The sequence below is a fragment of the Nicotiana tomentosiformis genome, chromosome 4 (assembly GCF_000390325.3).
Source record: "Nicotiana tomentosiformis chromosome 4, ASM39032v3, whole genome shotgun sequence".
In the NCBI taxonomy this organism is placed as follows: domain Eukaryota; kingdom Viridiplantae; phylum Streptophyta; class Magnoliopsida; order Solanales; family Solanaceae; genus Nicotiana; species Nicotiana tomentosiformis.
In genome coordinates, this window is record NC_090815.1 from 33,111,113 (window position 1) to 33,133,495 (window position 22,383).

At 35.5% G+C, this 22,383-nt stretch overlaps 1 protein-coding gene and 1 long non-coding RNA gene across 3 annotated transcripts; one reads left to right on the forward strand and one right to left on the reverse strand.

Moving 5' to 3' along the window:
• The first annotated feature begins 1,692 nt into the window (after positions 1-1,692).
• LOC104112048 (uncharacterized) lies at positions 1,693-6,470 on the forward strand. Its single transcript, XR_011415344.1, has 3 exons — positions 1,693-2,152; positions 4,096-4,208; positions 4,505-6,470. It is a non-coding gene; the product is annotated as an uncharacterized lncRNA (long non-coding RNA).
• A 4,987-nt stretch (positions 6,471-11,457) lies between these two features.
• Positions 11,458-21,300, reverse strand: LOC104112047 (putative late blight resistance protein homolog R1B-17). 2 transcript variants are annotated; one of them, XM_033660223.2, is made up of 4 exons: positions 20,720-20,855; positions 20,572-20,611; positions 12,398-14,574; positions 11,458-11,821 (listed from the first exon to the last, which is right to left on the reverse strand). In XM_033660223.2, exons 2-3 carry the CDS (start codon positions 20,575-20,577, stop codon positions 12,499-12,501), a joined length of 2,082 nt encoding a protein of 693 aa, XP_033516114.1. In that variant the 5' UTR covers positions 20,578-20,611; positions 20,720-20,855; the 3' UTR covers positions 11,458-11,821; positions 12,398-12,498. The 2 variants fall into 2 exon arrangements, with proteins under 2 accessions (XP_033516114.1, XP_009620169.1); XM_009621874.4 differs by lacking the exon at positions 20,572-20,611 and having other exon boundaries at positions 20,720-21,300.
• Between the last annotated feature and the right edge of the window lie 1,083 nt (positions 21,301-22,383).

Genomic DNA, 22,383 nt, shown 5'->3' on the forward strand with positions numbered 1-22,383 from the left:
TGGAAGCTGTACAGTATTTGGAGAAGATGGCCCTAGATGAAGCAGCCTGGCCTTGGCTAGCGGAAGTAATAGCCATCGCAGGAAAAACACCGGCCTGGCTCGCATCTGGAGTCCCAATCGCCAGAAATATCCTCAGCTTTGAAGCCAAAGGGTGATGCACATTTGTATGCAGCCGGCTTGCTCCCACTCTCCCGAGCGATTCTAATAGCTTCCATCATGGCGGGATATCCAAGCAATATGGGGAACCTCATGTCCCACCACATCTCCAAAGTAACCCGAAAAGGAGAAAGTTCCTACCCCTACCCCAACTTCATCACTATGTATCTCGAGGACCAAAGGGTAGAGGGGAGGCACTATGACACGAAGGTGAAACCGAAGAAACCTTTCTCCTGGTATAGCCTCAAAGGACCATAAAACCCTAAAGCAAAGGGTAAAACCACTACCTCCACTGGCCAATCTGAAGAGCCAAGGGTAGTGGCCACCGGGTCAGAGCCTTCCACAGCAGAGGGACCTTCAGCTGCCTTGCCTTCTCCTTCATCCGGCCTACTCCTTCATCCGGGCCATCCATCACCGTGCCACTATCTGTGCCCTCATCTTCTACTTACCCCAGACTGCACTACAGATTTCTCATACCTTATCCAGCATCAACAACTGGATGCAGGCAGCTACATCAAAGATGTCTGTCTTATCCAGTGCATTAGCAGCACAGTCAGCCCCAGCACAGCTTCAGGTACTTCCATCAGTGGAGGATTCATTGAAGGAGCTTCTGGACAACCAGAAGAAGCTCCTGGAGACTTTGAAAAACTTGAGTTGGGAGCTCGGATTTGGACGGGTTTTCGAGGGAGTTTCAAAGATATCGATTGGGTAATGATTCTACATTCTAATTTTTGTTATATTTCACTAATCTATCATTAATTTCCTCTTTAATTTCGGATTTTGGGGTTGAAATTGGAAAAAAATTGGAAGAACTTCTTTAACAAAGATTTCTAGTTTTGAAAGAGGATTTGTAGTCGGATTTGAGTAATTTTTATATGGTTGGACTCGTGAGTGAATGTGCGTTCATATTTCATAACTTTCGCCGGATTCCGAGATATTGGCCCCTCGGACGATTTTGAGTTAATTTCAGATTTATTGAAAAATGTAATCACAGAACTTTTCAATTCTGAAACAAAAGTTATGACTGCATCCATCGAACCCTTGAGATTGTCAACTTCCTTACGCAGCTCTTGCATACGAGTATTGTGATCACCCATTTCCACAGATCCAAGGAGCAAAAAGCTCTGATACCAATGTTGCAACTTCAATCGATGTTAAGTAAAAAAAAGAAAGAAAAGTGAGCTCGGCTAAATAACAAATGAAAGAATTGTCCTTGAACAGCTTGCTCGATGTAGTTCTGGAAACAGAGATGGAGTGAGAGAGAATGAGAGATAAGAGAGAGATTCTTTTATTCTAAAATCTTCTAATGCCTTACAAAATGAGGAAAATGTCAACTATATAGAGGAAAGTGGGAAAGTTAGTTATAACTAACTTTTGAACTCCACTCCCCAGTTATTCACGCGCCTGTGCTAGTCAGGCGAGGCTAACTAACCTAACAAGCTATTACAACTAAATTGAAACCGGTTCTTTCAGAATTGGAAAGTGCACTTATTAGAATCGTATCAAAGAGAGGAAGAAGCACTATATGGCAACAGAGTAGTAAAAGAGTTCGGAACTTGGGGTTGGGAGGGTAATAAACAACAGTTGAGAGGATTTAAAAGAGAAAGAAAAAACTGATTTGGCTTCAAGGGAATCTTTCTATAAAAGAAGACACTCACCTCACACAATGGATTCGGACTGACTCACCTTCACACACGAAAGTTCATTCCCTGTCAAAAAAGCAAAGGCAAAAACAAATTTCTGAATTCAAATTTGAATTTCAGATCTGAAATACAAAAACCTCAAAAACAAAAACGAAAAAAAAAGAAAGATAGAAAGGAGATCTCTGGAATGGTTCAAGTTGCGGCTGTTTGCTATCAATTTCTGGGTTTCTAAACTTTGTTTTGATTAAAAGCACTGCTGATTCTGCTGCTGATTTTGTTGTTCCTGCTGCTGATCTTCATCTTACTGTTTTCTTAGCCTTTATTTGACATTTTAAATTGTCTCTGAACACAAGGTACACTTTCCATGCCTTGTATTTTCTCTTGAATACTGAAATTCTGAATCCTATATTGTGACTTTTGTTTGACTCAGTTTCTGATTTTAATTGTTGTTTAAATGTTTAACACGCTTGAATTGCTTGATATAATAGTTAAACGAGTAGTTAACGCATGTTGTGCGCACAACAACAATAGAATAATTCTGAACTATAGTTTATGATTTGGAATCTGGTTTATTAAGTTTAAAAGTGTGATTGTTATGTTATTAATGTCAAGGTTAATTGCTAAATTTTAATTCTCATTTCTGCTCGCCTGATTAATGTGCGCGAGATCTGGGATGAAAATTCTTAGTCCGCATGAAGAAATGCAAGGCCACATGGATTGGAGATAGTTATTACAGGAAAGATAATATAGCTCAGTCATATAATTGGACCTAGATTAGCAGAATGTATAATTAAATTGTAGATTTCTTCAATTGTGTATTTAGTTGGATTAATGACGAGACAGTATAGTTTACATTGTTGGCAGCCCATATTTAATTCCAACGGGCCTGTCCCAGAAGCCCATACCTTTGAGGTTAATGAAGTTGGACTTAATTCGTAGTGTGTCCGTTTGGGCCTGGTGTGGTTACTTGTCGATCATGCCCATGCACATTTAAAAGACTTATCATTGGGCTTTCTTCCCTTAGACCCTAAAAACCCGTTAGTGTGCACCTTTGGACCAGCCCCTTTAGTTTGAACTAAAGGCAAGATCAGTTCCCTAGCTAAATAAACAAAGTCGTTTCTCTTGAACAATACCAAATCCCTTTGTGTTCTGCTGGTTCAATCACGTGGATTCGAGAGTGTTGATTCCTAATTCAAGAAAGCTGAAGCATTTCGTAAATTAATTTAGTAAGTTACCTAGATACATGTTCTTCTCCAAATTAATCCATAAAACTTTGGATTTCCACACATAATCTCAAACGTAAAAAATAATTACACTTTTGAACATCGTAGCTGCTTTAGGCGCGATTAATGATAAATTATTTTGACTACGGGTACGGTTCCCGTGGCATAGTCATGATACGTAACTTCAAATTCAAGTGCGTCCACCTGCCTTGACCGATAACTTCAAATAATTAAAATAAACATATTATGAATCACGGGTACGTTTTACGTGGCGTGATTCGCAATGTGTATGAAAACAACAAGTGTACGACATCGTGGCTTGTTCAAATAAGTTCCATAAATACTAAAAATGGTTTAGATATACAATTAAAGGCGATAAAAAGATAAAATGCATATAGGTTTAAAACACGTAATAATCAGATTATTAAGCCGAGTTTAAAGTAGCGACCGTGCTAAAACTACGGAATCCGGGGGTGCCTCACACCTTATCCCGGGTTAACAGAGTTTCTTACCCGGTCTTCTGTGTTTCGTAGACTTAATCAGAGTCAATTTTCTTGATTTGGGATTCAAAATAAATTGTGACTTGGGACACCGTAATAAATAATTCCAAGTGGCGTCTCTATAAAAATAAAATAATTAATCTCATTTCAATAATATCACTTAAAGTGGAAAAACTCCTTTCCCTCGAAAAAGGAGGTGTGACATGTATAACGGCGAGATGATTTTTGAAGCAAAGTTTTAACGGAGGGTATGGATTTCGCAAAGTTCAGGGGCGCAAGATTGGACCTTTTCCCATTTAAGAATGTTCTTCTTTGAGGATTTATGGAGCACTTGCACCTTAGGATATGCTGATATTTGAGGTACATGCAACAATTCCACCTTAAGCATTGGGTAAATTGATATATTATAATGAAATTGTATGATTTGAACTTCCTTATGCCTGAATCATGAATTGAACTTTTAAGAAAGTTCCATTGGCGAAAATTAAAAAGAAGTGTGCTATTTAGAGCTGTATGGTTCTATTGATTCAGTGTTTTGATTTTCAATTAGTTTCTCTTTGCTAATGTTGACAGGTTCTGTTTGAAAATGCATTTCCAGCGTCTGATCCTGGTACCCTGGAGCAATTAAAAGAGTTGAGGCTATCGCCAGGGAAATGTCTGGGGGATTGACTTCTCGATGTGAACAGGTAGTCGTCTTGTTTCATGTGCTATCAAGAACCCATAATAAATGTTGTTTCAATAAGACCCTTTTCGTCCTAGTCATGGTAAAGTCTCGTATAATACATTGCTTCTAACATGATAAAGTCTATGTAATACCTGCTTACTAACGTAGTAAAACAGTGATAATAACATTCTGTGTCACTAATTAATTGGACAAATGGGTTGGAAGGGCTTCAATATGCACCGGCAGATATTTAAGCTTGTAAAGAAATGAATAGCACATGAAAGTTTTTCATTTTCATTTTTGTTTCAAGCTATGCAGAATATACAGAAGGTGGAACAGTATTTGCCAATTTTGGGAAATCTGATACACCATATAAATCTAGTCGGTGACAACCCCAAGATTCGATGGATTTCTGACCTAAAGATTAGGTGGAGCAGTGCTCTCACTTCATCATCCTTTTTTCAACTTAACGGTCCAAAGTTTTATCAGATGGATAGTTTGCATTCTGAACTTGGATTGACACTTTTTGTTCTCGGTGCATTGCTTCAAGATCGAGCTCTGGAAGTTCTGTCAACAGGTATGTGTGAAATATCTGTCCAGTTCCTTCATCTCATCGCCCATATATCACGGAAGCTGCCTCCTTTCTCAAAAAAGCTGCAGGAGTTTACCAACATGAAGAGAAAATTGTTTGATATAACTTTTAGAGGAGATTTAGGCATTTAGCTGTTTACACTTCACAGAAAGGCCACCAGAAGCCACAAGCAGTGTTGCTGCTACAGTCACCCTTATTTGCTTAGCTGAGGCACAGCTTGGTCTTAATCTTTATCATTTTTTCTTTTTTCTGCTCAAGCTTTTCGTACAATGATGACATCTATATTTCGTTAACTTAAAATTTGAGCATCAACACGATCTGTTTTCCGTTATGTCTCTTCTGTTTGACAAGTAATTATGGTTCTCTTACCAAAAGAAAGTAATTGTGGTTCTCTTTTTTGCTTGCCTTGATGTTGGACAATCCTAAAATGTGAGGTAGCCAGAGCAAAAAATGAATACTAGAGGATTACGATTATAATTTTATTTTCGGCATTTTCCGTAGTTTTAATATTCAACTCAAACAGATGGAATTCTGATGCTCTCCAGCACTTTTTCCCTTCAAAAAGTATATACAGAAGCTCACTTTTTCTTACTTTCTACAAAACCCATCCCAACTTGTGGTTTCGAGCTTTTCGTAGGAGTAGCTGAGCACCCATAGGTTACATTAGGTTTAAAGTAACCTTTCTCTTCACTATTCGTACAACTTATGCACCTGACTTATTCAAACTGATAAAAACTTAGTAAACAAATCCGCAAAATGAAATAAATCAGGAAACTGAATGTGGATTATGATAGGAGCAAATTAGTTGTTGTACGTGAAAGAAAGAAAAGTTGACAAAACAAAAGAAAGAAAAGTCAAAGAGAGAAGAAAAATGATTGGCGGAAGAATTCATCTTGAAGTCTTTTCTTATGACGTAAGCGTTTACGTTGGCAAGTTGAATTCTTTTCTTATGACGTAAGTGATTACGTCGGCAAGACATTCAAATACCTATAAAAGGGGTTTGTATTTTCATTTGTAGATCATCCCTCAACTTCTTCTTTCTGTTCAATTAATAAAGAGTTATTCTTGGTGTGGCCGTTGAATAGGCAAAAACGAATTGCCAAACCACGTAAATCTTGTCTTGTCTTGTGCAATTTATTGTTTTTTTTTTAAATATTTTTTCCCTTCTATTAGTCTGACACGCTTCGCAACAACTGGCATCATAGCACAAACAATGTAATTCTGGTAGAAAAGTATGATATTGGTGCAGGTACTATTCATAAGAATAGTGCGACACTATTGATCATCATTATTATTCACAAGCACTATTCAAATAAAATTATTTTGTGAAAAATGGCATCGGAAGAAGGGAAGGTTAAGATTAACAAGTTCAATGGCAAATATTTTAGATTCTGAAAAATGCAAATAGAGGATTATTTGTACTAGAAAAAATTACACTTACTTCTGACCGAGGTAAAACCAGAGAATATGGCGAAAGCGGATTGGGATCATATTAACTCGGTTGAGTTCCGTTAATATAACATATGATGACGAAGTCAAGGCATTGATTATACTATCATCTATACCGGAGAGTTGGTCTGCAATAGTAACTACAGTTAGTAGTTCATCGGGAAGTACCAAACTCAAATTGAATGATATTAGAGACTTGGTTCTAAGCGAAGATATTCGCCGAAGAGAATCAAGTGATTCCCCAGGATCTGCTTTTAATACCGAAAGCAGGGGGAGAAGCAACCAAAGAGGACAAAGTCATGGTCGTGGCATATCAAAGTCAAAGAGAAGAGGGCAATCCAAAAATAGCAAGTACATTACTTGTTGGAATTATATTAGTCAATGTAGAGAACCAAAGAAGAAGAAGGAAGAAAATTCAGCAAATGTAATTGCTGAACAAGTCGGTGATGCACTAATTTGTTGTACAGACAGTCTAGCCGAATCTTGAATTCTGGACTCAGGTGCATCCTTTCACTCTACATCATGCAAAGAATTAATGCATAATTATATTGTTGGAAAATTCGGGAAAGATTATTTAGCAGACGGCGAATCTCTGGACGTTGTCAGGAAATGTGAAGTTCATATAAAGACTTCACAAGGCATGCCATGGAAATTACAAAATGTCCGACATGTTCATGGCCTCAAGAAAAATCTGATGTCTATGGGTCAGATTGGCAGTGAAGGATATACAATAACATTCGGTAACAGATCGTGAAAGATAACCAAAGAAAATTTGATTGTGGCACGAGGCTTCAAGAAGGGAACACTGTATGCAACTGCAATACAGAGAGATACTATAGCAACAGTTGATCATGATCGTGATACAACATTGTGGCACAGGAGGCTCGGGCTTATAAGTGAGAAGGGAATGAAATTATTGGCATCCAAAGAAAAGTTGTCAAACCTAAAACATGTTGAATTAGTTTTGTGCGAAGATTGCATTTACGGAAAACAAAAGAGAGTTAGTTTCTCAAAGGCGGGAAGGACGCTAAAGAAAGAGAAGCTGGAACTAGTGCATATAGATATGTAGGGACCAACTCCTGTAACTTCTCTGGGAGGCTCACGCTATTATATCACATTCATTAATGATTCCACAAGAAAGGTAAGGGTTTATTTTCTAAAAATAAATCTGACGTATTCGTTACCTTTACCAGAAGATGAAGGTAGCAGAGATGAGGATGTTGAAATGGATGTGCGGGCACACCAGGTTAGATAGCATTAAAAATGAGGTTATTCGCGACAATGTGGTTGTGGCCCCTATTGAGGACAAGATGCGGGAAGTACGGCTTAGGTGGTTTGGTCATGTGATGAGGAAGAGCACAAACGCCCCGGTGAGGAGGTGTGAGAGGTTGACATTGGAGGGTCTACGAAGAGGTAGAGGTAGGCCTAAGAAGAGGTAGGGAGAGATGATTAGGCAAGACATGGCGCAACTTCAGCTGACCGAGGACATGACCCTTGATAGGAAGGTATGTAGGTTGAGGATTAGGGTAGTAGAGTAGGTAGTCTGGAGTGGTCATAACAGTAATTTTGACGCATTTATGACTAACCGTTGTTTTCTTTTATTGTTGATCACCTTATTGTCTTGTTATTTTTATTATGCTTTTATATGACTTTTTGGTACTATCCCTTCTTGTCTATATTTTTATTATTGTAATGCTTATGCTTTCCTAAGCCGAGGGTCTATTAGAAACAACCTCTCTATCCTCACAAGGTATGAGTAAGGTCTGCGTACACACTACCCTCCCCAGACCTCACGGTGTGGGATAATACTGGTATGTTAGTTATTGTTGTTGTTCTATTTGTTACCTTTAAAAGATGGAAAGCTGAAGTTGAAAATCAGGCAAGTCTAAAGTTAAAATGTCTGAAGTCTGACAATGGAGGAGAGTATGATAATCAAGAGTTTAAAGCATTCTGCTCTAAAAATGGGATCAGAATGATCAAGACAGTACATGGAACACCGGAATAAAATCGCATTGCTGAGAGGAAGAACAGAACCCTAAATGAACGAGCCAGAATTATGAGAATACATTCTGGATTGTCAAAGTATTTTTGGGCCGAGGTTGTTAACACGACAGCTTACCTCATTAATAGGGGACCCTCTGTACCACTGAATTTTGAAATTTCCGAGGAGGTATGGACAAGAAATGAGGTAACTCTCTCACATCTGAATTTTTTTTTGGTTGTGTTGTTTATGTGCATGTAAACTCTAATGATAGAGATAAACTTGATCCTAAAGCCATGAAATATTTCTTTATTGGCTGTGGTGATGATAATTTTGGTTATCGATTTTGGGATGACCAGAATAGAAAGATCCTAAGACACAGAAATGTCACATTTAATGAAAATGTGATGTACAAGGACAAACTTGAAGTAGAACCAACCAGCACCAACAAACAAACATCTGAAATAGTTGAGTTAGAAGAAATCTCAGAAAATGAAGTGGCTAGAGGGATTACAACTCATTCTGAAATTGAAGATGAAGAATTAGCGAATCTGGATCAGAACCAGAACCAAAATCAGAGATAGAACCAAACGCAGAACCAAATCTGGAGTTAGGACCTAAATCAAATTCGGGATCATTTACTGTTGAACCTACATTAAGGAGATCTAAAAGAGTCACGAATGCTCCAGATAGATTAACTCTCTCTTCACTATTTACTTCTGACTGGTGCTGGAGAACCAAAGCATTTTATTGAAGCAATGCAGATGATATACTCTAATAAGTGGAAGCTAGCCATGAAAGAAGAGATGAATTCTCTTCAAAAGAATAAAGCATGGATACATACAGAGTTACCAAAAGAAAAGAAGGCATTGCAGAACAAGTGGATGTACAGAGTCAAGGAAGAACATGATGGTAAGAAGAGATACAAAGCACGGTTAATAGTAAAAGGATTTCAGCAGAAGGAAGGAATTGACTACACCGAGATCTTTTCTCCTGTAGTCAAATTAACTACTACCAGGTTGGTGCTAAGTATCGTAGTTATAGAAAATTTGCATTTGGAGTAGCTAGATGTTAAAATTGCTTTCTTGCATGGTGACCTTGAAGAAGACATCTACATGAAGCAGCCTGAAGGTTTTCAAGTTTCTGGTAAAGAAAATTTTATGTGTAAGTTGAAGAAGAGTTTGTATGGTTTGAAACAAGCTCCCTGACAATGATACAAGAAATTTGATGGATTCATGCATAACAATGGTTTCACACAATGTGAGATGGACTATTGCTGTTATATTAAAAATCTTGATGAATCCTATATCATTTTACTGTTGTACATTGATGATATGCTAATTGCATGATCTAGCATAAATGAGATCGACATGGTTAAGCGACAACTGGCGGAGGAGTTTGAAATAAAAGACTTATGACCAACTAAGCAAATGCTTGGGATGAGGATTAGCAGAAACATGTCTGAAGGAACCTTAAAATTGTTTCAAGAAAAGTACAAACAGAAGGTACTAAGCAGGTTCAGTCTTCATGATGCAAAGACCAGAAGCACCCCACTCGGAAGCCATCTTAATCTGTCGAAGAACCAATCACCTAAGACAGATGAAGAAAGGAAGTACATGTCCAAAGTTCCATATGCTTCAACAGTAGAAAATTTGATGTATGCTATGGTTTGCACTAGACCTGACATAGCCCATGCAATTAGAGTTGTCAGTAGATACATGTCAGATCCTGGAAAGGAGCATTGAGAAAGTGTACAATGGATATTGCGATATCTCAAAGGCACCTCAGGTATGCCACTTTGTTTTAAAAAGAACAATATTATCTTACAAGGTTTTGCTGATGCAAATTTAGGTGGCGATATGGATAGTAGAAAAAGTACCACATGCTACGTGTTCACCTTGGGTGGTACTGCTGTTAGCTGGATGTCCAGACTTCAGAAAAGTGTTGCTCTATCTACTACTGAAGTAGAGTACTGGCAATCTCAGAAGCTGGAAATAAGATGATTTGGCTCAAGAATTTTCTTAAAGAGCTAGGTAAAGAGCATGACAATTGTGAGCTTTTCAGCGATAGCCAGAGTGCAATTCATCTTGCCAAGAATCCAGTATTTCATACAAGATCAAAGCACATCCATTTGAGGTATCATCATATCCGAGAGTTGATAAGTGAAGGAACTCTTTCCCTACAGAAGATACCAGAATCAAAGAACCCATCAGACATGTTGACCAAAGTTGTCGGTGTTGATAAACTGAGGCTCTGCACTGCCTCAGTTAGCCTTCAAGACTGATAGCGTGAAGGCGCAACCAGAGAATAGAAATTTTTTTAAATTTCTTTCTTGATATAACATAGGCTTGAGAGGGAGATTGATAGGAGCAAACTTGTTGTTGTATGTAAAAGAAAGAAAAGTAGACAAAACAAAAGAAAGAAAAGTCAAAGAGAGAAGAAAAATGATAGGCGGAAGAATTCATCTTGAATTCTTTTGACGTAAGCGCTTAGGTCGGCAGGTTGATTCTTTTCTTATGACGTAAGTGCTTACATCGGCATGCAGGTTGAATTTTCTTATGATGTAAGTGCTTACGTTGACAGGGCATTCAAATGCATATAAAAAGGGTCTGCATTTTCATTTGTTGATCATCCCTCAACTTCTTCTTTCTCTTCAATTAATAAAGAGCTATTCTTGGTGTGTCGTGGAGTAGATAAAAATAAATTGCCGAACCACGTAAATCTTGTCTTGTCTTGTGCAATTTATTGCTTTTCTCTTTTAAATATATTTTTCGTTTTATTAGTCTGACATGCTTCCTAATACGCTTCCTAATAGATTAGTGCAATCACCCTATCAAAGTTAGAAATCTCTCCATTTTAGGACATGGTAATCGGGCATTGGTTGACTATGTTACAACTCGTTGTGAGCGTCTAATGATCATCCCTCTTCAACAGTTTAGGCCAATATTTAGCAAACATATGGAACATAACTTAGAACTTGTATCCATCCAATTAAAAATGTATTTAACTTATATACATTGACAACATAAATCTTATTTACAGTATCAGTGTATAACAGATTGTCATAGCAGGTAACTTGTTTTATTTTTCAAGTTACTAAACCTACTTTTTTGGCAGTTACCTATAATTTTCTAATTTTAGCTGGTCTGATAATGTAAAATTCATTTACACTTTCACTGTATATAAGTTAAACTCACCTGAATCATCTCAAAGACTACCCATGCTAAATATGATTCATAGCAGGTAATCTGGATAGAATAACGTGTCATAAAAAATATTAGTGTTACATGCTTAAGCAAAGAAGCAACAATGCAGCAACAACAGGCAAGAAAGATGTAAAAGCTTTACAACTCGGAAAGAAAGCATTTCACATGATCAGGAACTTGAAATGCAGCAGATACAGGAAGGGTGTTTCAATCCGATAGTGGTGAAACTTATTTCAAACTTCACAAAACTTGAATAAACAAAAGACAAACAGGTTTCTTTATTATAACAATCTTACAAGATGATTGGACTGCAGAAAAGATCATGAGATGCGGTGACCACATATGAAAGAGCATTCTATTTGTCCATGATCCCAGGCTCTCAGCACGGTCAATGTCCGGATTATATCCTGTAGAAAGGAGGAAAGTTAAGGGGTAAAAAAAAGTAGAAGTGTTGCAGATAATTCTTTGCCTAGAAGGAAATCTGTTAGTGGTTTGGAAGAAATTTATTTATACTCCAGCAGAAGATTACATCTTGTCTAATACCATAAAAATCAATATACGTTAGAATTTAGAGATATGTTGTTTCTTTTCTTAATCATGCCCCAACCATATGTTTAAGCAGAAAACACGGAAAGAACTGAATAATCACCATGACAATGCTCATAGAACAAGAGCTCGAATTCTATATTGTGTTATGACAAATAATACCACCTTATCCAATATTGTTTGAGAGAAGAACAACAATGTTCCAGAATATGTCAGGGGAAAAAGAGTTAATTATGGAATTTCATGGATTACTCTCTGAAGAAATATATCATGCAGGACATTTAACTAAGTGAAAGACATATCATATAAAGTTAGATGCGGTCTTATTGGGATCTCTACCGAAAGTGAAACCAGCTGGACATGAATGTAAACACATAAGCACTTACTGAAGACTACAATGGAGATAATAATTTCAAGGCAAAAAGAACTGAACTGACCTTTTAACTACACTAAGTGGCCCTGGAATCAGTTGACAAATACAATGAGCTAGAGTTTGATGATCTTCCTATGACTGCTTTCGTTTTTTCAGCACCAATAATTAACTCGTCTGCTTAAACTCAGATAGCTCAGCTGGTTCACTCTCAAGATTAGGACACTTAAGAACAAGTTTCCTGACTTTTGGGAAGTGAACTCTTGTAGCCTCCCAACGTTGGAGGTCATCGTTTTGAATCCACAAGACCTGCAGTTCTCGAAAATCACCTATCACCGGATTCCACAATCTCCCCGTGAATGCATCTTTTTTCAACTTTAGGACCTTAAGGCATTCCAACTGCCCCAGTTTAGTCGCATCGTTCCAATCAAACATTGTGTTTGACAAAGTTAACTTCTTAAGCTTGAGTAGAAATCTGAATAATGCTCTTGGAAGCTGAAGAGCATCACTAGTGCAAGGATCAACACTTATCAGTTTCAAATTCTCTAGACAGTTAAACCCTTCAAAAGTGCTGAATCCATCCTTGTTAGTTTGAAGAAAATCTTCTATTCGGCCTCGCATACTCAGTTTTTTGAGATTCCTAGCATTCCTAAGCACAACTTTGTTGCAACTTTCTGGTGCAACAATAGAAAGAGTTTGTAGGCTGGAACGACCTTCACCCTTTTGGGTAGAAGGGAGCGGCAATTTTGCAGGTTTGTTGGTTTGGAAATGCCTCAACTGTGAAAGGTTCCATATATTTGCTTTTATGTTAAGAGTGGGCTCGGATGTACTTGTATTAATTATAATCGATTGTAAATTCCAGAACTTACCAAAGAATGCAGGAAGTTCCTTGAAATCACCTGAGATTGAAATATACCTCAGATGAAACAGTTGGTTAAGATACTTGGAGGAGGGAATTTTGACGGGTTCAATTTTCAAGACCCTGATCAGTGGAAATGCTTTGAGGATGAGTTGAAAATTGTCAGGAGCAGAAAACTGGGATTGTTCTTCCGAGGAAAAACATAAGAAAGATCTAACATGTTCTGCAATAGGTTTTGTGGAGATAAAATCAGACAGAGCAGAGAATTCAATATGCAATCGACGAGAAATATCTGGATCTCGTATGGATGGAAGACCCTGATCGGGTGTTAGACGTAGTTCTTGAAAAACCCTTTCGTTATTTACTTCCATCTTGTAGAACTCATAGAACATGTCATTACATTTGACCTTTTTTATTGGACCAGTAATTTCTCTCGATAATGTCACTAGATCCCTCTCCTCGAGCTTCCCCAAATAACTCTCTGCTATCTCCTCGAGCGTATTCCGGGGGCTGGACCTTATTAATCCCTCTGCGATCCACAAGCGAATCAATTTCTGAGCAGGGATATCATAGCCTTTAGGAAAAGCCAGGCAATACAAGAAGCACGCCTTCATTTCTGTGGACAAACTTTTGTAATTGGTTTCCACAATTTTCCAGCAGCTGGTTGGGTCATTCTCTTTCACAAGGTGCTGCCACACATTGTCCTCGATTTTTCCCCAATCATATTCGGTCGGATGAACCTTTAGTAAAGCTTCAGCAATTACCACTAATGCAAGTGGTAATCCGCTACATTTCCTTGCAATACTTTTTCCAAGTTTTACTAAGTCATCGCTACACCTTCCACTGCCGAAAACTCTCTTTTTAAGCAACTGAAAACTTTCATCCGAAGTCAAAAATTTCAGATCATAAGGATATTCACTGGCATAGCTAGCTACATCTCTGAGGCGAGTGGTCATCATGATCCTATGACCTTTCTTGTTTTCTGGGAGTACGTTTTTGACAAAATCCACAAGGTCTCTTGCCCACACATTGTCCAAGACAATGAGACATTTGTCTTTTTCAGTCACAAATTCACGTATTACTTTAGCCAATTCTTTCCCATCATCACAGCGAAATTCTTCAACGCCTCCCATGAATTTGAGAATCACAAAAAAGATTTGCTTTAGTTCGTTTGACTGGCCGACAGAAACCCAAATGTTCTTGGAAAATTCAGTTGTAACCTGAGAATCACTCCATACTTTTCTTGCCAGTGTGGTTTTGCCAAGTCCGGCCATACCTACAATAGGGACAAACTCCAGATCCTCTGATCCTTCAATAAGTCGTCTAATCACATATTTCGCTTTGTCATCAAAGCCAACCACTTGTTTAACCTCCAAGAAAGTATCCTATTAAGATGATCAAATAGATTGGATATCAATCAGAATTGAAAATCCTTTAATTTTTGCAATTAGAACTCGAACAACCATTTCAAGTTATTTACTAGCTACGAAAAAGAGTCTTAAATTTCGTGTTATGCTACTATAAGATGAAACTACCATGTTTACATTGTGGCTAATTGCAAATTGAGCAGTTTACTTGTCTTCCCAAATCAATTTCCAGAGTTAATCTTTCCAAAGAGTGATGATTAAGGGTAAATTTTATAAAAGGTCAAAATAACTACGTATGTCTTTCTTTTTCACTAAAGTCTCACTACAATTTTGTTTTATAACATAAAAATCACAAGGATTTCACCATAGTAACAAAAGAGTCGCAATGCCGGAAACACAATCCTTCCAATTCACTAAAAAAAGATTTTACTGGTTTAAATTGCAATATCAGTGTGGAACATTTTTCTTAGTGGGCGTTTGGACATAAGAATTGTAAAATTCCAAAATAGGGGGAAAAGTTTTTTCAATTGAAAATGGTATTCGAAATTTAGAGTTGTGTTTGGACATGAATATAATTTTGGGTTGTTTTTGAAGTTTTGTGAGTGATTTGAGTGAATTTTGAAAAATAATTTTTTGGAGTTTTTAAAATTTTCAAAAATTTCCAAAATGCATTTTCAAGTAAAAAATAAAATTTTTATGAATAAACGATGATTTCCCAAAAAATTTATTTTTTTTGAAAAAAAAGAGAAAAATTTCTTATGTCCAAACGGGCTCTTAAAATAAAAAAAAAAATACAAAAGGTTGATTGCGTGGAGCTTTTAACATAAAGAAAAATAATCGGAATAATAGATTTATCTGAAACGCGATGGAAGGGACGTTCGTCATTAGCTTCCCAATATTGAGTAACAATTGTAACTAAAACTAAATATGAATAGCATAGACGAAAAGAAAGGTTAAGCATATGGAGATGTATATCGAAGAACGGATAACTGTTCTTCATATATGGGATATGTGCTGGATATTTTCCTTTTATATAGGAGTATAAAGGTGAATGGAGTTTTTATGATAAAATTCCAATGAAATTATAGTCTGTTTGGCCAAGTTTCAAAAATAGCCAAATACCTAGGCAATCCATTAAAGTTAATTTTAATTTTTATTTAGACACTTTAACAAGTACCTCTACTTATTGAGCACTCCAACCCTAACAAAATTGTGCCAATTGAACACAATAGGCTGACATGGCAAAAAGAGTGCATTTCACATCTCTTGCGCGCGTGTATTGATCCAAAAACATATCATTCTTTATTTTCCTACATATCACTTTTTAAAACCATATCACCACCTTAGCTTTTTTTATCTGAAAATCTCCAAGCCACCTCAACCATCGCCGGAAAAATCACACATCACCTCATCAGAGCCATTGCAGACAACTACTGTCAGCTAACAAAGTAACATTCATCTTGATCTCAACTTGTATGGTTTAGCTCTAACAACCTTTACACAAATTGAAGACCACTCATTTCATCTTCAGCGATGCACCTTTACCCATTCACCACCATCTTTAACCAGCTTTTTACACTGGCAGACTACTCAACCCCAAAACGACACCTTTAACCAGTTTTTTACACCAGCGTCCAAGTCAACTCTGTATAGTGGAACCACACCAGTTATTTCCCATCCTATGAAATATTTATTCTTTACATTAATTTCAAGTATTCACAGTAGTTTTAGAGGCCTTATAGTGAATTCGTAATTCTTCGTCGTGGTATTTACAGATATTATTTAATATTACTATCATCATCTCACCACCAATAAAATTTCTCTTTTAAATACTGAAGATTAAAAAAAATACCATCCATCAATGGCGCCCACTTCATTCTCCATTCTTGGCTATCCAAACAATCCACAATAGTGGCCCTTATGCTCTCTATATTGTGACATCAGATTATTGAATTAAATACAACAAAAATTTAAAGATTTCATTGCCTCACATGACTCTTAATTTTGTACCAAATGGAGATCGAAGATAAGTACCGGGTGATGAATGAAGGTGATTAGGTGAAGAAAAAGGGTAATAAGTGTTCTGTGATGTGAAATAAATTTTAGAAGACAAAAGAAAGCAGGTAAAGTTGTAGGTTTTGGACAGAGATTTAGAAGAAGAGAGGGGAAAGATGAAATGAAGAAGAGGAAGAAAGAAGAAAAAGAAAAAGCAGAAGAGTAAAAGGAAAGCAACGAAGAAGATAGATGAACAGTCGGGAAGGGTATCCAATGTGGAGAAAGAGCTTTTTTTTTTCTTCCACGTTGCTATCATTTATTTGTCTGATTTGCCACGTCGGAAGCAATTGTTGTCACGCGCCTAACTTATTTATACATATTATCTGTGGTGCTCAATAGGCACAATTTTGTTAAGGTTGGACTGTTCAATAGGTACAAGTGCTAGTTAGAGTGTCTAAATGAAAATTAGAACCAACTTTAAGGGGCTGCATATGTATTTGGCCTTCAAAAATCAGTTTATTTTGAGAAATATTTTTTCTCAAAAGTACTTTTTCAAAAGCATTTTATGTTTGACTAATTAATTTTAAAAGTACTTCTGAACAACAATTAGTGTTTGATCAAACTTTTAAAAAGTATTTCTAAGTATATTTTTCTTAAAAGTGTTTTTCAAAAATAAGCTTTTGGGGAAAAGCTAAATTTTTTTTTTTTCAAAACTGCTTCTGTTTCTACTCAAAAGTACTTTTTTCCTTTTAAAAGCTTGGTCAAACACTTCAACTTTGAAAAAAATACTCTCATTTTTTGAAAAAAAAATCAATTTTGTTTTGGAGAAATTTGGCCAAACATGCTATTAATCTGTTTGGCTAAACTTTGAATATTTGCTTATTTTAAAAAGTATTTTTATGTCAAATAGAAATATAAAAAAAGAAGGGAGCATTTGCACATATACCCACTTTTGGGGCCGTCATTGAAGTTATACCTGTATTGCACAAAAATTTATAAAATTATTTATCCATCGAGATCTAAAGTAATTCTATCTTTTCAATGCAACTTCAGAAATCAAATCTGAAGTTCTTTTATCTTTCAAATGCAACTTCGGATATTCAAATCTTAAGTAGTTTAATTTCTTCAATGCAACTTCAAAAATCAAATCTTAAGTTCTTACATCTTTCAAATGCAACTTCAGAAATTCGAATCTTAAGTAGTTCACTCTCTTTAATGCAACTTCAGAAATCAAATCTTATATTCTTCTGTCTTTTTCAGAAGATTCAAATTTTAAGTAATTCAATCTCTTCAATGCAAGTTCAGAATTCGAATCTTAGGTTCTGAAACATAAACTTGTTATTTGAATTTCAATAATCCAAACACGATTCAACATCCAAATCTATTCCAATGAGCTTAGATTTGAAATATAAGTTTCAAATATCGTAAAGAACAAACATCAAACATCAAATTATTAAAACAACAACAAATCTAACAAACTCATTTTTCAACTAAGAAGAAGAAGAAGAAGAAGAAGAAGAAAAAAACTCTAAGCACAACCTACAATAGTGTTTTGCAATTAAGAAGAAAAAAAAGAAACCAAACGACTCCTGGATACATGAGACATGAATACAAAGAAGAAAAAAATAGGAGTGAGGAAGAAGTGAAAAGTTTATGAATCTGAAGTTACCGAAAAATTGGGTATTAGTTATACTTGTCTTCAAAACTGGGTACAAGTTAAATGGGGTGACCAAATAGGGCACCCCGTGATTTTTTTTATTTTTAAAAAAGTACTTTTAAATACTTACACGTTCTGTTTGGCCAAATATTTTAAGAAGCTGTTTTTTGTTATTATAAATAAATGAATAAATTTCATCTAACTCCGCTAATATTTTGAGGGGAGGAATAATATCTCATTCATTAAATGAAAAAACCATTTGAATTAACATTTTCATGTAGTATTGAAATATCATATCACCTATAAGCTATATTTGAATTTGAGATTGTAAGTTTTTATTTTTAAACTAATTACTAATGAAATGTTAAAATAATTAGACCTTCGAACATGCAAAAATGACTTGAAAAATATATAACAAAAATGAGTTACGCCAAATTGAGTAGTTCTAGTAAAATTTCAATACAAACAATAATATAAGTAATTACAAAAGTAAAAGAAAGAAGTAAAGGGGATAAAAGACGGTAGTATGAAAACATATGTTTTAATTCTTACTCATTGTGGGACATTTCTGATTTTTTTTTTTTGAAAATCTTGTAATAACCTAACTCATTTTTTTTTTCTTGATTTGAGTCAAAAGAGTTCACTGTCCCATTCGAAAGGTGCAAGAGATGTTTTTTTTGAAATCCAAAAGGTTCATTTGTTTACGCTTAATAAAAAATTGTGTTTTGATCATTCAGATTTCACTTATTTGTACTAATTGGTATAAATTTTAAATATTCAGATGTAGATAATCATTAAGTGTTACTAACAATCATTTAATGGGTCTAAATAGATATGAATAATTAAAACCTATAATAAAGTTGTAATATCATTTATATGAGATCCATCCACATTCACTGTTATCTGTCGCCGCTTGGCATTATCAACTATCACCACTGCTACTATATTTATCCCACATTATCAACTACCGACATCCACCATCTAAAACCGCTATCCACAACCACCATCTTTGATAATCACCACAGTCAGTCATCACCACCACTAACCACTATTTACAATCATCACTATCAACCATTATTTCCACAATAACCATCAATCACTATCAATAATCACCACCATCAGCCAACACACACTATCATTATCAGTACCACCATCATAAACTATCACTAGCATCACCACATATAATTATCACCCGCCACCACCAACTATCGCTATCAACTATCACCTTTAACCACTATTTCCCCCAACCACCATCATCGGTCAATACCACCACTAACTGCCATCCCGGTCAATACTCATAACAATCAGTGTTTCACACCACCACCAACCATCATATAATTTTAATAAATATCTTGTTGATACAGTATTAAGTTAATTAGTACTTTATATTTATTAAAGATAAGTTCTATACATTCAGATGTTGAGAAAACAAATAGTCTTGATCATTTAATATTCATATCTTAATACAGCTTAATATTCAGATGTGCTTTCAGATTCAAATATTTTAATCTTAATACGTGTCTTAATATTCAGATGTGTATTTTGATTCAAATATTTAATTTTAATATTCAAATATATATTTAGATCTTAACATTTTAATCTTAGCTAGTGCTTGGACTTTGGACATAGATTTGGTTGAAACTTCAAAAAAGAGTTTTTGATGTTGCGTTGAAAAGTAATTTTTTGAAGTTGAAGTTGTGTTTGGACGTGCATTTTATTTGAAAAAAAGTAAGTTTAATGAGTGGAAGAAAAATGTTCACTAAAACCGCCCTAAATCATTTTTTGGAACTTGAATTTTTTTTTTAAATTTTATTTTTCAAAATTGATCATATTCCATGATTTAATAATGTTTCCTAATTTTTTTTTTCTTGAAAAAAAGTAGCCAAAATTTATGGTCAAACGGGAGCTTAATAAAAACAAATAAGTCTCAAGTAAAATTTACTCTAAATATATAAGATATTTGGGGAAGTATTTTTATAGGGAGTACTGTAAAAGGCGTCTATGGACTGATGAAATTCGAATGAGTCTATGATTTTGAGTCAAGGAGAATAACATAAGATTTCCGTGTCAAAACAAAGATATTACTAAGAGAAACACAGAATTCTAGCTGTTCATCTTCCTCTCTTTTTGAATTTGAGCTTATTCTTTTATTATCGTGATCTGCCAACATACGGTCAATTGTGCTGCTAAATATTTCTTACATCAGCTCATCTAATCAATAAATTGGATTATTATTATTATTATTATTATTATTAATAATATTATTATGACATTAGTTGACATTGTTTTTGTTATTAGTCCGTTTCAAACAAATTGGTATATTTCTCAGTTTGAAAACAAATAATTTTAATATTCTTATTTACCTGCATGAGAAGATCTATAGCAGCATAAGTATTACTCCGGCTATATATCAAACAAATTAGAAAAAATGAAATATTATTATTATGAATAAGAAGATAATGAAGAAAAGAGAAACATATGTTTTCAAGATCGTTGGGTTTCAGGCGTCACCTGAGGCTCCCGTGCAACTGTTCTTTGTTGATCAAGCATTCGTTTGGGCTGGAGAGCTTCTGGATTATCTCTGCGAATTTCCTTCACCTTCTCGCGGATGTCGTTGATATCCTTTGCAAGATTCCTAACTCTTTTGGTATGTCCGAAAATATAAAAAACTTTCTCCGCTGCATTTTTCTCTTCATGTAGCTTCGCCTGAACCAGGAATTTTTCAACGACGTCCTCAGCTTTATGCACTTGAATTCGGATCTTCCTGACAAAATCTTTCCACAAGCTGCTGTTGCTTTCCTCTACTGCGGCATCACTTAGGAAGGCATTTAAACTTCGAACATCTTCAAGCAGATTATCGAGCTCTCCTTTTGCACCAGCAATCAGCTTCACATTTTCAGTTACTAGCTGCAACAGGTTCTCCACCAGAAAATTCACCAACGTATCTGCCATGTTTTGTCTTTCTTATGTAAGCAAAAAAATATAAATGGAGCAGTGGGGATGGTTAATTTCTTCAGCTCTTAGCGCGCGAGGAGATCTTCTTACATTAGCTGTATATAAAGAAGGTTGAATATTATGAAATGTGAACATCTAATTTTGAATGAGGATGTAATTGTTAATTTATTAATTTATCTATAATTGACTTCTCTTCCCAATTATTAAACCGAGTCTTTTTTTTAAAATATAAATTCTAGCTCACCCCAACTATTTAATAAACCAAGTCTTTGTCTGTACTTATATTTTAAGCACCACCAACAATTTAGCGACTCTAATGACAGCTGGTAGCCCATAAAAGTTCTTTTCAAGCGATGCCTTCTGTCTCTGGTCTTCCCACATTAATTTAGTTTTCTTTACAATTCCAATTCTCTTTTCTGCTGCACTCTATTTTGTTTGAGAGATAATGGAGAAGTTCTTTGTGTTTTTCTCCCCATCAGAAGAGCAATCTTAAACACAAAACAAATCCCGGTGCCAGGCAACATCACATGAACGGACTAAATAGAGCGTAGGTGTTAATTTTAAGCTGTCTTAGGGAATAACCAAATATGCTCGGGTTTCAGTGATATGATGATGTATGTCTATCACTAATCGGAGGTGAAGGATCGAGAACTTTATAGGATCGAATTTGAAATTTTATCATACAATTATTTGATTTATTGATTAATTCGTTGTACTTATTTAGTAAATTATTAATGCATATATTACTTAATAGAAAACATGAATAGTGGAAGCGCACAGGATCGTCTTCCATAAAATATAGATAATGTATTCATGGATTTTAGCCAAAAATAAAATCGATACCGTACATGGTAAAATCGATTTATATTAAATGATCGAATAGTAGCATGACACATGGAACCAAAGACAGATAGAAAGTAAATCAAGTAGCAACCCGTACCGGGAAACAACATCTGCAATTGGCATCAGATAGACCCCGAAGGAAGCATGATCAACGTAAGCAGATTGAATGTTTGCCATTGATATTCGGCATAAAGTATGCATATTTATATGCATATCGCCTCGCATTTTACTTATATTTCATGAGTTTTGTATGTGTAATGTAATGATTTGTTCTAATTCATGGTATTTTTATGTGTAGGAGTCAAATGGAAGTGATTTGGAAAATTGGCGTGCGAATTAAAGTGAAAACGGAAGAATTTGGAGGAAGTACGAGTTTG